The following is a 15,992-nucleotide window of genomic DNA, read 5'->3' as shown; positions in this document are numbered from 1 at the left end:
TTGTACATTCATGGACTCCATGCCTGCCTACAGCTTTTTCTGGAAGATGGAATTGTGACACAGGACCAAGATAAAGCCTGGTGAGACATCTCATGCCACCTGGTACCAATGCAATGATGTTGCTTTGAATTTGGGAAGACTGAATTCCTTTCCTCTTCCTGTACAGCATCCCAGGCAAGTCTTTCCTTAGAAAGATAGGGCCAACAACATGGCATTCCATAGAGTTACTGTAAGGTCTGAGGTGGTGAAGCCACTGGATTTAAATACTGCAGTTTCACAATCAACTTATATCTGGGATCAGCCTACACCAAATAGCACTACAGCTTTCCTCCCACCCCATATCCTGCCTGCTCAGGTGCTGGCACAGTCATGCTGGCAACAGTACAAATGAACCCAAGAAGGAAAGCAATCCAGCCTGAAGTTATACAGCCACAGCAAACTTTTAAAAATTCAGTCCTCAAGATGAGGATTTTAAAACACAGACGACACCCCCATCTGGTCCCAGTGGCACAGGGGCAGGGACAGGAGAGGAATGGCAGTGGCAGGGGATCACACTTCCACTCCCACCAACAGCCCTCACCTATGCAGGGCTGAGAGACGTGTGCGGCAGCAGCCCAGGGCAGGGGAGTTGCACACACCTTGCAGACAGGAGCAGTGTCTGGCTTTGGCTGCATGGCATTCACACTTCCCATTTCTAAAACCCAAAGGATAGCCATCCTCTCCGCACAAAAGGAAGCCCAGCTGAATCGCATCCCCACCACATGTGGGGAGAGAAGACCATTTCAGTTATGCTGGCAGAGCACAAAACTCACACACTTCTACCCCGAACGTTGTTGGGATGCTTCAAAACCATATGCAGGGCTTTGGGAGACCTACAAGCAGAGCAGGGATCTCCAGATTACACTGCACGTGGAAAAAGGTTGTGAATGGCCACACTGATCCTTCTCCCCTCCCAGAACAAGCAGCTGAACAGGATGACTTGAGGAGCTTTATAAATTCTCCACACCTGAGGATCCACCAAAACTCTGACGGACATCCTAAACCTAGCAGATTTTGCAGTTGCAGGCATCATAAAATCATTTGGGATTTGCTGATGTATGGCTGTCCTAGCAGGACAGAGCAGTGATGCTGCATTCCAACTGCAGAGATTTTGGACTCAAGATTTACAGAGGCCCTGATCTTAATGAACAAACATCTTCCACATCTGCATTTACATGTAACAGTAGAGAGAAAGACATGGTTTTTGGGTTTGGGTCCTAGAGACAGACTAAGGGGTGCTAAGGAGCTAAATCCTCTTTGTTCCTTGGTTAGTGGCACAGTGTACAAACAGAAGCGGGCTAATCCAAAAACCATCCTGGCTCCAATTTGTTAGCTTATAGCTCTGCTGGAAACAGACATTTAGCTGGATATGCAGCCACATTCACAAATATAACTTCCACTTACAATATCCTAAACAATTTAAAGTGGCTAGTTATCAATTAAAAATTACAAAAACCTTGGCTGTAGCAGACCAAAATGATACAAAGTTTCACATGGGCATTATCACCTGTGTTTACTGAGTGACCTATGCTGTGTTACTGCTGATCAGATACAGTCTCTCCCACTATGATGACTTCCTTTAGAATACAAGATCCTTGAAGCTCCAAAGGTTGTCCTGGGCAACTCCTCCCAGTTTCCATTGGCTCCCTGTACAACTGGTGTTTCACTGAGCACTTAAGAGGCAGGCTGAGTTTTGTACCTCTTCTATGCTTTTACCAAAGAAGGCATCAAATTCCGTTCCTCTGGAAGCCCAGAGGTGGACGTGCTCTTTCCTGCATGACATACTGTTCCTACCAAGGTATAAGACTCACTCCATACTGGAAAGCCCAAACAAGCCCATTTGTAAAACATGGAGCAGAATCATAGGACACTGAGCTGGAAGTTTCCAACCTTCTGAGTTGGAAAGAATCCAGCATGAATCCTCAAGCCCAGTTCCTGATCCTGCATAGGACACAATCCCAAGAATCACACCATGTGCCTGAGAGCAGTGTCCAAAATAAACCACCCAGCTGGAAAGCATACATGCCTCACATGAAAGAAGAAGGAAGAGGGTCAAAAGCCACCCGTGTGTGACCCATGTACAAAGTACCTCCAGTGTGTGATGCTGCTGCCACTTCACCCTGAATTCTCAAATCTTGTCACTGTGTTTACACCTCACCACCTTATTTCCAGGGCTTCCTGCCTTTCCTCCGTGCTATTTTAGGATCATCCCTCTAAAACAACCACTTTCTAAGCATCCAGCTCACATCTTTCCCTCTTCCTCCCTGCAAATCTTTTATCTAATTTTGCCCCCAGTTTCAAATCACACCAGGAAGCAGTGACAGCCAGGAATAGATTTAACGGGAGGGAAATGGTTTGTACTCAAAACTGAATGAGTTCAGCACAGACGATATTCTTTACCATAATCCAGGAATTTTGCACAGACAGAGCTGCCAGGGAGGATGCCACAAAAATTTCCATGTGTGATTTTGACAACTCCCTGATGCCAAGCTTGCTGGTGGGAGGGCTGCAAGACCATGGGATCTGAATCTGCCCCCAGCCAGTGCTGCTACAGCATCACAGGGAAGTGCTAGTGGCACGTACAAGCTGTTTCTGGGAGCTGAGATCACCCCTTTGCCTATTTTTCCCCATGCAGAAATTATCACAAATGCCCAAAAGGTAAGAGAACAAACACATCTCACTGAAATATCTTTTATTCCAGCAGCAAAGTTTTACAGTGGTATATCAAATGGGGGGGGACAAATAAAAAAACAATGAAACAAAACAAAATAACAATCTCTGCAACATTGTTTTGGCAAATCACATTATTTATGTTTTAACATTAGTTGTAATTCCCAATGTACCTCTTTCCTCTGAGAAGTGAAGGTTTGGATGTCTGCAAGCAATGAAAATGAGAGCCAGAAAATTTAATCAAGTCTATTTTACAGCAGGAAGCAGTATGCTGGGTTAGAAGAGACTTATTTCCAACACTATTGCAGGCTCACTTGAGCTCCTGAGAGGAGCCAGAGAGAAGCCAGGCTTCAAATAACCCTGCAACTGCTGGGGGGCAGACAGGGAAGGAACAAATTCACAGCTCTCAGATTTATTTGAGGGGGCCAATTCTAGCAGCAAGGGCTACTTGCCTTCAGAAGACTGCTTGGCTTTGAGCATTTTCCAGGATTCTTCCTAATACTGCAAATGGTAGCTGCTTAAATCAACTGCTTCCTCTTTCCTATTATTCAGCATCCCCAGACCTTGCAATTTGACCACAAAGCCAAGAAATGTGTATTCTAGATGAGAAATACAGGTCTTCACTAACAGCAAAATGGAAAACCGAACCCTCTATCAGAGCAGGGGAAAAGTTGGAAAGTATTATCTGACAATACTGCAAGAAACCTTAATAGGTGGGAAAGAGCCTGAACTCACACAAATGTACCCCTACATACATTACTTTTTGTGACTTCAGGACAGCTAGGCCCAAGGAAGAAAATGAGTGAATTTTCCACAAGTAGTGAGACTCTCAACACGCCCAGTGATGCTGTCACCCACAACCACAATGCTTACAGGCTGCCTAGATTCAGCCCTCCCCACCAGCCTGTCAGCGTCTCCTTTCACTCACACCCACTCTTGCAAACAATAATTTTGCCTTTTGAGGTCCATTGCCTGCAGGGACAGGAGGTTTACTGAGCTATTTAACTTCACTGTTTTGCTCTCTGTGGTGGGGACACAGCAAATCCTGGGGATGAACTGCTTTCGGCTCTGACTATGGGCTTGCTGAACCGTGCTTCCCCTGCGTGCTGGGACAGGTTTCCAACCATAATAACCCTGCACAAAACACCATCTCTTGCTCAACAGTTTCCGTCAGTCACACCAAACCCTTTCTCTCTCCCACTGCCTAAACACATCTTTGATATTCCTGCTGTTTGGCCAGAATAAAGGACTCGCCCTCTATAAAACAAGCTAACCGTGCTGACACTCATTCAGTTTTACAATTCCCCGTGAGAACAAACATTTCCCAGCGAGCTGCCCAGTGATAGGGCTGAGGTTACTTGTGCCCAGGCAAGTGCACTGCTTTGCATTCAGGCACTTCATCGCCTGGAAGCAGATCACCAACAACAGAGCAGCATCTACCAAGTTGCTGAGGCTGTCAACGACCCAGGGGTGACACCTGTTAAGGTGACAATTGCCCCCAGGATGAAACCTCCACTGACACTGCACATCCCCAAAATCCAATGCTCAAGTAAATTTTGGGAACTACAGCAGGTCTCTGCAACACAACAGCCTGCAAGGCAGGAACTGAACTATGCCACATATACATGTGCCTATCTGCCTGTAGGGAGTTTGCCTCTTTCCATGGATCCTCACATAAACGAGCTTCCAATTACATCCTCACTTTCTGTTTTTACCACAGTGAGTTTGAACAAAGCCAAAAGGGAGAAGAATTAAGGAACACACATGGCAGTAGCCATAAACATTTCCCAACTTTCACTTGGTTTTGAAACACAAACAAGACAGACATGCCCTCCTCAGAGGGCCCATGGATTAGAGCTTGCAGATGACTTCAACTTCCCAACAAATGCTTTGCACACAGTGGAGTTTCTGGATTTAATACAGATCTTGCAGGCTGCTATAACCATGCTTCTAGCTACAAAACACACAAGCATCCCTCTGGCAGGCCATAATGCAGACTAAAATCACAGAAACTGCCTTGAGACAGTCCTCATCAACACCTCTGGAAGTGAAGATTATTTCAACAGTCAGGAGGGTGCATAGGACTTTGCTTTCTGCAGCTATCCACATAACTGGCTTTTCCCAGCATCAAATCAATCTTCCCCAGCTGCTTATGCAGCCAAAACTCATCAGGATTTGCCCCAAGTTGTAGCTTCATTAGATGCTGCCAAACACAACACAGGTGCAATTCAACTTGGAGCATGACAGCAGAGTTAAATGCATTTTTTTTAATTTAAAACAAACGGGAGATAGCAAGCTCTCACACTTCATCCCATGCCAGGATACCACCCCACAACTTTTTTGTCCAACTTTTTTCTGCCTCACACCTCTATCAAACCATGACAAGAGAGAGTTTTTCATTGATTTGTGCTTCTCATGGACTCAGTAGGAGCTGCCTGCAGCCCTGACCTGGGCTCTGAGCAGGGGCTGATCCAAAAGGTGTCTGCAGGTGCATTAGCCCAGTGACTAAGGACTAAATCTCTGGCCACAGAAGCAGGTAAGGGCAGGAATCGCTGTGCACCACCCCAGCTGAGCAAAGTCCCTGGCACAAGGGACTGCCTAAGCAGGAGGGACAGTCCCCATAGGACAGGTGTCACCCACAACTGCAGACCCCACTGGGGTGAGCAGCTCCTGGCTTGTAGGAAATGCTTGGTGCTGTGGCACCAGAGGCATTGCAGGAGGAAATACTCCTGGGAGTCCAGTGAAGAGCTGTGCCAGATGGTGGGGCAGGGGGCAGCACCAGCCCTGCTCACCTTGCACAGTGCAGAAGGGAAGATGGCCAGGGGCACCCCTTCCCCTCCAGCTGCCAGACCCTGGGGCTATGAAGGGTCTGTTTTGCTGCTGGGGCATTGCTGGCCCATGGAAAAAACAGAGCCAAGGGAATTAAGCATACAGCCCTCTGCATTGTGGCTGTACTTCCCAAAGCATCACGCCATCAACTTGATCATCCAAAGTGACACAAAACAGGAATGACTGCCCTCCTTTTTTTTTCTTTTCTCTTGCCTTTTTTTTTTTTTTTTCTTATTTTATTTCTTTTTTTAGATTTTACGATCCACCCAGAAATCTGCAGCTCTGGCACGAGACAGACCAGCACCACGTCACAAGAAATCCCCTGTAAGCCTTTTGATGACTTTCATCTATTATTCACTTACTGCAAATCCTTGCCATTAACAAACTGCACTAAGGGAATCCGAACTTTCAAAGCCACAAATCTCCTAATAACTACGGCCGCTTTATACATGCCTTAGGATTAGCCATGTCATCTGGTTAGAAACTCAAAGCTGCTCTTCATTATTGGATCCAACCTGCCTGCAAACAGGGAACAGACTGGTAATACTGCCCCTGATTTCAATGATGCAGAGGCAGTCATTACATGACATCCTCCTCCTGGGCACATCCAGCCCAGTGGCACACATTTATGCTGTGCTACTGTGCCAAAGACCCAGAAACCTCCCTCGAGCACACTGACACCAACCCTGGCAGACGGCGCAGGAGCAAGCCTGAATCCGAGCACACTCAGCTTCAACTGGCTCCTGGTATGCAAACTGAAGGCAGTTTTACAACTATCTGCTCTGCAAATTAAGAATGCCTTTAGTTGCTTTGAAAAATAAGAGCTTATTTAGTCAATACATCGGCTTCTTCAAAGAGCCTTCAAACTAATTAGCCATACTGAGTTACTATGAAAATACAGAGCTTGCACTCAATACTCTTGATGATAACAGAGCTGGTGCTTTGCTACTGAAGCTATAGAATTAGCACAAACTTCATCAGATGCATTTTCCTATAGGCTCCAAATTATATTTCAAACTGAATATTTTCCTTTACTGTGCTGGAAGTGGGAATTCACTTAATTCATTTGTAAGTTCAAAGCAATAATGATTTTAGCCCATGTGCAGATCAAGAGTTTGAATATTCAAAAGTAACAGCACAAGGGGATGGAAGACACACAAGAGAAGACATAGAAAACAAAAACTGCAGTAAAAAAAGTAAAGAGGGAGGGTAAAAAAAAATAGTTGCTGTACTACAGATGAGCTGTACAGCTGTTCCAGTTCAACTTTTGCAGGACAGAGAAGTGGGGATTGCTTAATTTAATGCAAAGAGCACACTAGCCAGAGGCAAACCCTCCCTCATAGATGCAGACAGGCTGTCAAGCAAAACAAAGTTTACAAACCCCCACAAGATATGCAAAGGGCAGAGGAGCAGACTGCAAGACTCACAGATTTTAATTCCAAGAGTTTCTGCCCATCCCTGCTTCTTAAAGAGTGGGTTTACTTGGCAGATAAGCCTCTGCTTCTTAAAAAAAAAAAAAAAAAAAAAAAGTCAAAGGCAACAGCATCATAGGAAAAGAAATTTCCCTTTTTTTCTGACTTCCATTTATCTGCTTTACATGCAGGTTTACTTACAGCAGAGACCAGCAGGGATGCATCCGAGGGCTCAGCACCACCGGCACTCCCTACAGCCCCAATCCCCCGTCCTCTCCTGCTCCTCCTCCACTCACTGCCCCACCCAAAGCACCCAGCTCTGCCGCCAGCTCTTCCAGCTCACTTCCCCTCCCCAAGGGAATCGACACTGCTTGCTCCCAAGGTGTGACAAATCGTAATTCTGAATTTCAGGGCAGAACCTGGCAGCAACTACGGGGAGGGGAAAAAAAGCAGCAAGTTTTGACAGGGGGAAGTAAAAATTACCATTACAAATCATCACAACAACTTCGTTATTAGTTTGTAACATGTCATATAGCTGATTTCCTTCCCCTCCTCTTCCTACACTTTCACTGACTGTATTGATTGGACTTGTCAGCATGTTCTCACATAAGACTGAATTCAATTAAACAAAATACAACCAACAAGCCAGCAGGTATTGTATGTTTGCTTAAAAAAACATCAAGGAGCATACACGTGCAGACAGCCAGTGCCACCTGAAAGGAGGATGCTCCATAATGTGTTTAGTAACTGCTATCTGCACAGAAAAAGCCAGAAGCAGACTTTAACCAGCAATTCTCTGCAAGTGTCAGGACAGCAACAGAGCACAACAACTACTGAATCTTATTTCACACACCGGATCAGAGTTTAATCTGAGCAGCAGCCACATAAATCCAGAGGGGCTCTATTAAAAACCAGTGCAATGATTCATCCCAGAGAGAAAAGCATAAATTCAAACTCTGGGCATCTATATATTTCTTAGGAAAGCCTTTTGTTTAGCAACAAGAATTTCTTTGTTGGACAAGCAGGGGGCTGGATCACATCCTTGTAGCAGGACATTTCTGCTCTTCTAGCAATACAGAAGGGCATTAAGACAGCCCACATGCAAAGCAGAGACTGTACATGTCCATGCCAAGTAAGTGAAGTGCTATAGGCACTTCAATACAGTGGTATTTTCAATCCTCCTTGGCCACTGCAAAACTACAGCAGCCCTAAGGCTGCACTCTGTCCTCATTCACCCCCATCTTGAGCAGTAAAGCCCTGACAAACCCTTACCCTCCCTAAAAGTCAGTTGGCATTTTGCCACCTGCCCTGCACGACCAGGATTTCTTTCCGGGAGCACAGAAATGGCTCAGAGCCACTCCTGCCTTTTGAAAAGCTTCGCCAAGAAGAGCACAGTGTCTTGTTTTAGAGACACATCTCCGTTCACTGGGAGCCACGACACTCTCCTTCCTGCCAGCCAGGACAGTAGCCCTTAGCCCTGACACCCAGCACACCAACAAATGCCCCAGGACTTCCAGTTTCCACATTCTTCTCACTTAATACCAACCTTCTGCAGCAAGGAGGTTTTGGGTCCACCTCCTCCCTACCAGCAATTCGGTGTAACACCAGCTTCTTTGAAGACAGAAATATCCAACACCACCACCACTTCCCCAAGGCCCTTGTGTTCAATAATAAAGGCGATTTGTGGGTCCCATTTGTTGGTGTTTACTCAGATGAGAAGCAACAAAACACGTGATCTCCACTGGCTGTGCTCCTGGAAGTCACATACATCAGATAATGTCAGCAAATTGCCACTGAGCACAAGAAGAGACACTTCAGCAACCACATGGTCCCAGAAACAAAAGACCCACATCCATTTTAATCGCCATTATGCCCCGTTTCCATGACAATAATGGCACCACCCCCAATATGCATAAGGAATGAGGTATTAAAAACAAAAACAGGAAAATACCAAAACCAAAGAATGAGCACCTGTTGATTATCTCCTTTTTCTCTGGTGCTATCTTGATGCCAAGATGCTATTAACAGCTTAATCTGTTATATGCAAAATCTTAAAATTAGGCTGCTTCAGCCTTTACTCTGAAATATTGTGGCAGTTGCTCTCCCATGAACAATTTTTCTTTGTCTAGGATATGTGTTCTCAGACTGATCAAATATGGAAATACATACCCACACAAAATTCTGCAGTGTGCTAGGCAATTTATTTGGTTACCAGCAGCTCTGGTACCAGCTCAAAGTCTAGGGTCTGGATGATTAACACAATACATGTTAAATCTAAAATACTACAGGACGTAAAACTTGGCATTAAATGCAGGACAATGATATAGATATTATTAAAGTCATAGGATATTTAAAAATAGAACAAAATGGTTATTCTAACCATTACAGTTACCAAAATGATTATCAAACTCCAAAAGTCTGATTAAATCTGACGTATTTTCTACTGTATTTTTCACTTTTCTTGTACATACATAAAACACACATATTCCATGCAGGTAAACAGAAAGCTCTTGACTACCTTGAAGGCACTGACCCAGTACTAGTTCTGTCTTCTCATCATGCTGTTTGCAAACTCCTGTTTCATTTGACCAGGCAGAATCGCCCAGCCACAGCTGTAACTGCATTTTTCACATAAGACACTACATGTTCCCAAAACCAGAGCTGGCCTAAGCTGCCTGTGACACAGAAAGCAAGAGGGGACAAGGGGCAGTACTGTACTCACAAAGCCCTTGTTGTAGTGGCTATGACTAAAGTCCCTCCCTTTGGGGAAGTTTTTGGCAGGGATTCTATGGAAATGTGCTGGCTAACAGCAGAGGAAGATGGTGTCAGCTCTCCACATGCCCCTGGCCCCTGAAAATCCCAGCCTACCTCCCAGTTTAGAGGTTAGCCCTCCTCTCCAAATGTTTTTCTCCTCAATCTCCCACAGCATTTCCACTTTTTTCTGCAAGGGAAGAAAAGCACAAGTTCTTCTTTCCCTCCCTAGCTCTAAATACATCAGTGGATGTCAGGGTTTCAAGGCAGCTCCTTGCTCAAGCCAGGAGAACACAAAGCCAAAGCAGAAGGCCAACTATTTGATCAATACTCTTGGATTTAATTAGCTTTGGACCAGGCTTGAAGTTGATTCCTTAGAGAAGTTGCCACAGGCAAAATTCAGTTTGCAAGAAGGATTGCTTTCATAAGAAAAGATCTAAACCTTTGAGGGACTGAGGACAATTTACCACCTAGAGAGACTTGCCTTCAGCAAAGCAACAGTCATCTGACTTAACAGTTGAAGTACTATGAGCTATCACACCAAACTTACTTATATATTTTGTGTCATTTCACTTTAATTTTTCAACTTACTTAATACATTCCACTTATCTTCCTTCTATACCTTCCTAAGTCAGCTCTTTGTAGAGGAGGCCAGTATTGCCCAGCAGCTGCCAGTGTAAAACTTCCAGCTCTCTCCAAAATGGGTCACAAAAGCCATTTGCTGTACATAAAAGCCTGTCACTTCCTCCAGTTTATTCAGTTTTATCTGAAAATCAAGGCCTTGATGCATATATATGAAACAGAGCTGTGAACAGGGCACACCAATATCTTCCGTATTTTAAGGTCTACTTGCACTTGCCAATATACATATATTATTCCTAATGTATTGGATCTGGACCAGAAGCTAAAAACCAGGACATAAGGCCTGAAGTAGCAGTCTGGATTCAAGTCCAAATTTGGCAGCTTAAACTCATATATAATCATCATGACTCAAATTCAGTGAAGGGAGGGCAGACCTTAAATCCCTATTAGATTTACTGACCTATTGATTTACTCAGTTTATTAATTTCTTTTGTACCTTTACAGATCCTATCACAAAGAATTCAAAACTGAGCTTCTTAACCTGAGGAAATGATAACAGAGCCGAACACTTGCTTTATATAATGATACCTCCAAGATGGGTCAAGCCTCCCTTCAGACTCAAGTGCCAGATCCTGCATTTCATCCCCAGATGAGCAGTGAAGCCTGCAGTGGAAACTTAGTGGAAGTCAGGAGCTGGCAAGCATCTCCCCACCCATCCCATCATACCCTTTTACACACTATTTAATGTCTGCTAACACATCCTTGGCACCCACATCACAGTTTGCTCACTGCTGGTCAAAAATATGCATGACAGAGAGCAGTTAATGAGTTCAATATGAAATAAATTAAATCAAATCACGACCTCACAGCATCAACAGTGCATTAATCTCTAACACCAAAGCTGTGCAAGCTGCAAGACCAGAGCTCTACAGGCACTTGCTGTGAATCTCCCCCCTACAGACACTGAGAGCAAGCCCATCTTTTGTATGTGCTCCACCCTGCAGCATCCAGGACCACACACAACCTGCATCCCTGCAACTCAGCTCCATCTTCTGTTCATGAGAGGAGCAGACCCACAGCTCCCAGCACCCAGGAGCTGGGAGCTGTGGGTCTTCTCACAGGAGGGCAGGCAAGGTGTGAGTATAGCCCCGTGCACAGCTCTGGTCTCAAACACGTGCAGAGATGCACAGAGGCAAAGATGTGACAGAAAAAACTTAGGGCCATCTGCAGCTCTGCCAGGGTCCTGACTACCATCCCTCCTTCCAAGTGATCAAGGGGAGAACTCCCAGATCCCACATGCTATTTGAAGTTGCTGTTACTGGAGTAACTGCCAGTTTTAGTCGGACCAAAGTCTTCAGCGTTTGGAAAATGAGAAGCTCTTTAGCACCTCCAGCTCATCTGACCAGGGCTAACGTAGGTAGGCTGTGGGTCAGCTGGGCTCTGCCCTCACCAAATGCAACAGCAGGAGAGCTGCCAGGGAGCCAACAAGGACTGCAGGCACAAGACCCACCACGGCCATTGCTGCCTCAATGTGCTTGTGGTACAAGTGCAGACTAGGAAAGAATGATTCACCTTCCATTTTCAGGGTCACACATCATCTTTACTGGCAAGCAGGTGGTAAGGTCAAACTACAACTAGGGAAAAGGCAATTAAAGGAAAGCAAAAAAAGGAGACAGACCCCCCCCCCCCCCCAGTAACTAAATGAAGGTAATAAAAACAGTAACTGATACATAAAGTGAGAAATGGGGCTACTGGAGGAGGAGTACGGGGCCACTAATCACAGCCAACCTCTGAAGTCCAGAGATTGTGGGAAAACCAAACTATTTCAAACTTGCCTAGCACATAAGAATTGCTTTTGTCTGCATTAAATGCTGCACTGCTTTCACCACCAATGTGACCAGCAGTTACAAAAGGAGAAATCTCAACAATAAAATGCTGAACTATGCCATGTCAAAAGGCCGCTGTCCCACGCCAGCAATATTCAGAGCTAGACCATGTTGCCCGCTCACAGCCACTGTCCGCAGGACAGAACAAAAGCTGTGTCACTACCCTGTATGCAGAAGAAGAGAAGAAGAGCTCCCATAAAAAGCTATGCAAAGCTTTTTAGTGAGATTTCTGGTCTGGGACCTAATCTGATCCACCTCTTAAAGCTTTAATCAGCCGTGCAGTCAGTTGGCACACCACCATTTTAATATTAACTCTTATAATTATCTATCTGAGCACTCTTCCTTAACCCCAGGAAGAAGGGCACTAACCCCACTCTGTCCCACATCTCTACAACACATGAGGACATTTTGGTACCAGGTATCATGTCTGTATGGAAAATCAGCAGAAACTGCCCTCATCTCATGTCTTCAGGCTTTTCTGTATGCCTATTTTTACTCCACAGATCTCTTCAGAGCCTTGCTAGCAGCCAAGAAAGCTGCTTGACCACAGCAGCTGGGCAGGATGAGTCAGGGCACATGAATGCTTTTTAACCCCTCTGCACCTGTGCATTGAGAGTATTGGCTGATCAGCTGAACACAGATGCGATTAGCTCTCTTCCATGGAGGAAAACTCATGTGCTCCCAGCAAGGTCAAACCTTCCTAATTTTCAACACCCTTCAGCAAGATTTAAGAGAAAAAAAATTTTTAAAAAAGAGAGAGAGGGAGAGAGTGAGACAGACAAGCCCCAAACACAAGGCACACTCTCCAAATGACTGACAAGTCAAAGAAATGCAGCCATCAGAGCACAAAACATGTTGTGATAGCGCAGCACATAATACGATATAAATCGAGCACACACCAGAGCCTCAGCCGGCTTTATGCTTTGCAGAGCCCACAACTTTTGAATTCAATAAAATAATAAGCACCCTGACCTTAATGCAGTCATCAACGCTAAATAAAGCCAAGCACAGTTCTGCTCCTTTGATCAGTCTTTTCATAAAGGCAGTATAAATAGTGTTGCTGCTTTTCCATATCCTAAGAGGCTTTTACATTTGGAAAGTGTTACATGGGCACACCAGGAAAATAAGTACTGTTTTGTTTCTTTTTCCTTTTGGGCTTTTTTTTTTTTTTGGTTGTTGTTACTTTTCAAACTGTAGAGAGAAAAGTTAAACAATCAACTCCCAGTGATCCAAACAATGTGTTTACATAAGGGTTTACAAAATGAAAAAGCAAGTTACTCCACATCCAGATATTCTGTAGTCCTGCCAAGTGTCTCTACAGACTGATGTCCCCTGAGACACAGACTTGTGGTATAATGTTCCTGGCCAAAGCGTTTGAATTTTAAAAGCCAAATACAAAGAGAGAGAACCACAGCCAGCTGTACAGCAGTGATCCCTGGTGTGAAGCAAACTGAGGGTTCAGTTTGCTTGGGTCAATGTTTCTGCTTCCTTGCCATCATTAGGAAGGCAGGGATGGACCTGACTGCTGCTGTAGCCTCAAGGATTTTAGCAGCCTTCTCCATTACCTGGCCCACATTAGCTCAAGAAGCATTCTGGTGGCTGTGGCTATCCCTGTGGCTGTCAGCCAGGCAGGACTCCCATGCTAACCTGGTCCCTTAGCCATGTTTAGCACAGTGTCTGCAAACTTTTGGCAACTCCAGCCTCTCCAGAAACACCAACCCGCAGCGATGCCAGTCAGCTTAGGTCCTCAAGCCAAGCTGCTTTCTTCCCATGTCCTCGTTCCACAGATTTTCACAATGCTACAGTAATTCAATTAGCATTGGCAATTAGAAAGGCATTCAACTTCTAGTTTTGCATCTTAAAACCAAATGTGGATATGTGTGTTTTAGCCAAGGCTTATAGCATGGCCTTGCACATGCTGTGCAGTAGTGTGACCCAGCTTTACTTCATTTAACTCATTTCTGCTAATAAGTGAAAAAAAAAATTTCTTTCTGTAACAATTAATAGTATAGCCATTACCCTTCCAGTTGATGCAGACATGCTCTGGAAAGAAGCTGTTATCATGAAGGTGGTATTTTAAAATAATACCATGAACAGAAAAGAAATTTAATCACAAAATGGAAATGTTTTACACTTGCCATGACTAAATACATGGGCCCTTACCAGGGAATATTGAAGTCTGTGACATTGCTTCATGCTTTGATCCAAGTCAAACACAGGCTACTCAGAGACCCAATGGAGCACAATGGTGAAAAATCTTTAGATGCTGCAATACCACTGATCTTTAGAAAGTCAGGTAAATAATACAAACAATCCTGGGTAAATCACACAAAAAGAGCAAGGAAATAAATCTGGATTTACACATCTCAGGTATCTGAGTGGCCTGCGTACTTGGGCTAAATTGACAGCACATCAAGGGTCTGAAATGAACATTTGAATCCTTTCCTGACGTAATGGCTTAAGGCAGCACCAAGGGAAATGAAAAGAAGGAAGGTATTTCCCCTCATTCATCAAATGGATCTGTGTTTCCATATTCTCCCTCTCATTTTCTCCCTTCTCCACCCCCGGCATGAGACCCCATGCCCAGCAACATCCCAGAAGCAGCCTGACCTATCCTCTATCTGCAAAAAATACCTTCAAGCCTCAATAAGGATAGAAGGAGAGATCTTTTTACACAAAACGTGAGGGTCCCAAATGCAGTGACAGGAAAGATAACCAACAAAATATTTGAAGTCCTCTGTCACAGACTCAGATTAGGATGGCTACAGGTGAGAGGAGCCCTGTACAACAGCAACTCAGCCACCAGTTTGGATGAAAAAAATTCTCTCAGGAGCAGAATTTTGGAGATGCATAGCCCTGAGAGCTGCCTGTCATGCCTTTTGGGAGCTCGCTTCACCCTCTACTTGTGGGGAATAATGCTTTCAAAATGCAAGTGCCAAGAGTTTGGTTTTTTTTCCCCTAAGAGTGATTTTTCCATTGTGAGTCCTTTAACAATGCTATTTTTTAACTTTTTTTTATTTTTTTACAAAAGCTTTATAATCCTCTTCTTTTTCATCTGAGTGGAAACCACTATATGACAGCTTTAAACTTTTCTTTCTTTAAACCCAGCACTCCCTCCTCAGCTATAATCCTTCTATTGGAAAGATCAGTTTGCAAGTCCTTGCCTCCAGGCAGCCACATCACAGCAGCGATTACAGACCCAAAAATCCAATCAAAACCCCTCATCTTTTAGCTCAATGGCCATGACATTAATTGCATGACAATAACAACAAGAAAATTAAGTGACAATTTGAAGTTATAAACTGCTCCCAACCCACGCCATTCATTTTGGCTCCAGGGTCCTTGAACTCAGAGGATGGCACATTTTAAAGCACCAAAACGACTTTGACATCAGTGTCCCATTTTTAAACTCTCCCAGGCACACTAGCTTCTGAGACCTTTTGGACTTTTGATCACCCTCTGGTTCAGCCTGGCTTTTCCTCCTCCTTCCAATTTTATCCCCAATGGCAAACGTTTAATAACTACAGAGGCACACTCAAGTTCTTACATTTTCTTTGCAGCATGATATGAACAATGCCTGTATAACTAAAATGGTAGAATTTTAGCTCTAAAATTAGAACTAAATTTTACCTCCAATTCTGTGAAATCAGAACTGAATAATTTTTTGTGGGGAGTAAAAAGATAGCAAGTTAGCAGTGCTTGAACTAAAGCTGGATTGGTTTTGTCCTCAACAAAAATCAGGGCATTTATTATTTGTATTTCAGGGACAATGCAGTCAACACAATTTTGCTGTGGATTTGCTTTGTTTTGGATGAAAAACACA

At 44.3% G+C, this 15,992-nt stretch overlaps 1 protein-coding gene across 6 annotated transcripts in view; it reads right to left on the bottom strand.

Annotated features, from left to right (window-relative positions):
• The window catches only part of PDZD2 (PDZ domain containing 2), a 185,541-nt gene that overhangs the window by 72,213 nt on the left and 97,336 nt on the right, over positions 1 to 15,992 (bottom strand). Inside the window, exons 1-2 of one of the 6 annotated variants that reach the window (XM_050986637.1) lie at positions 7,152 to 7,283; positions 6,966 to 7,041 (exon numbers count right to left, since the gene is read on the bottom strand). The exons of 4 other annotated variants lie outside the window; for them this stretch is intronic. Coding sequence is in view for 1 of the 2 variants with exons in the window: in XM_050986636.1 (XP_050842593.1) it covers positions 7,152 to 7,174 (23 nt within the window). In the remaining variant the exon portion in view is untranslated. Of the gene's footprint in view, positions 1 to 6,965; positions 7,042 to 7,151; positions 7,284 to 15,992 lie in introns of those variants that run through there. One more of the 6 variants, XM_050986636.1, reaches the window with a different exon arrangement.

This window comes from Serinus canaria, chromosome Z (genome assembly GCF_022539315.1).
Source record: "Serinus canaria isolate serCan28SL12 chromosome Z, serCan2020, whole genome shotgun sequence".
NCBI classification, from domain to species: Eukaryota; Metazoa; Chordata; class Aves; order Passeriformes; family Fringillidae; genus Serinus; species Serinus canaria.
The sequence above is the reverse complement of the archived record's forward strand: the minus strand, read 5'-3'. Positions and strand labels throughout refer to the sequence as shown.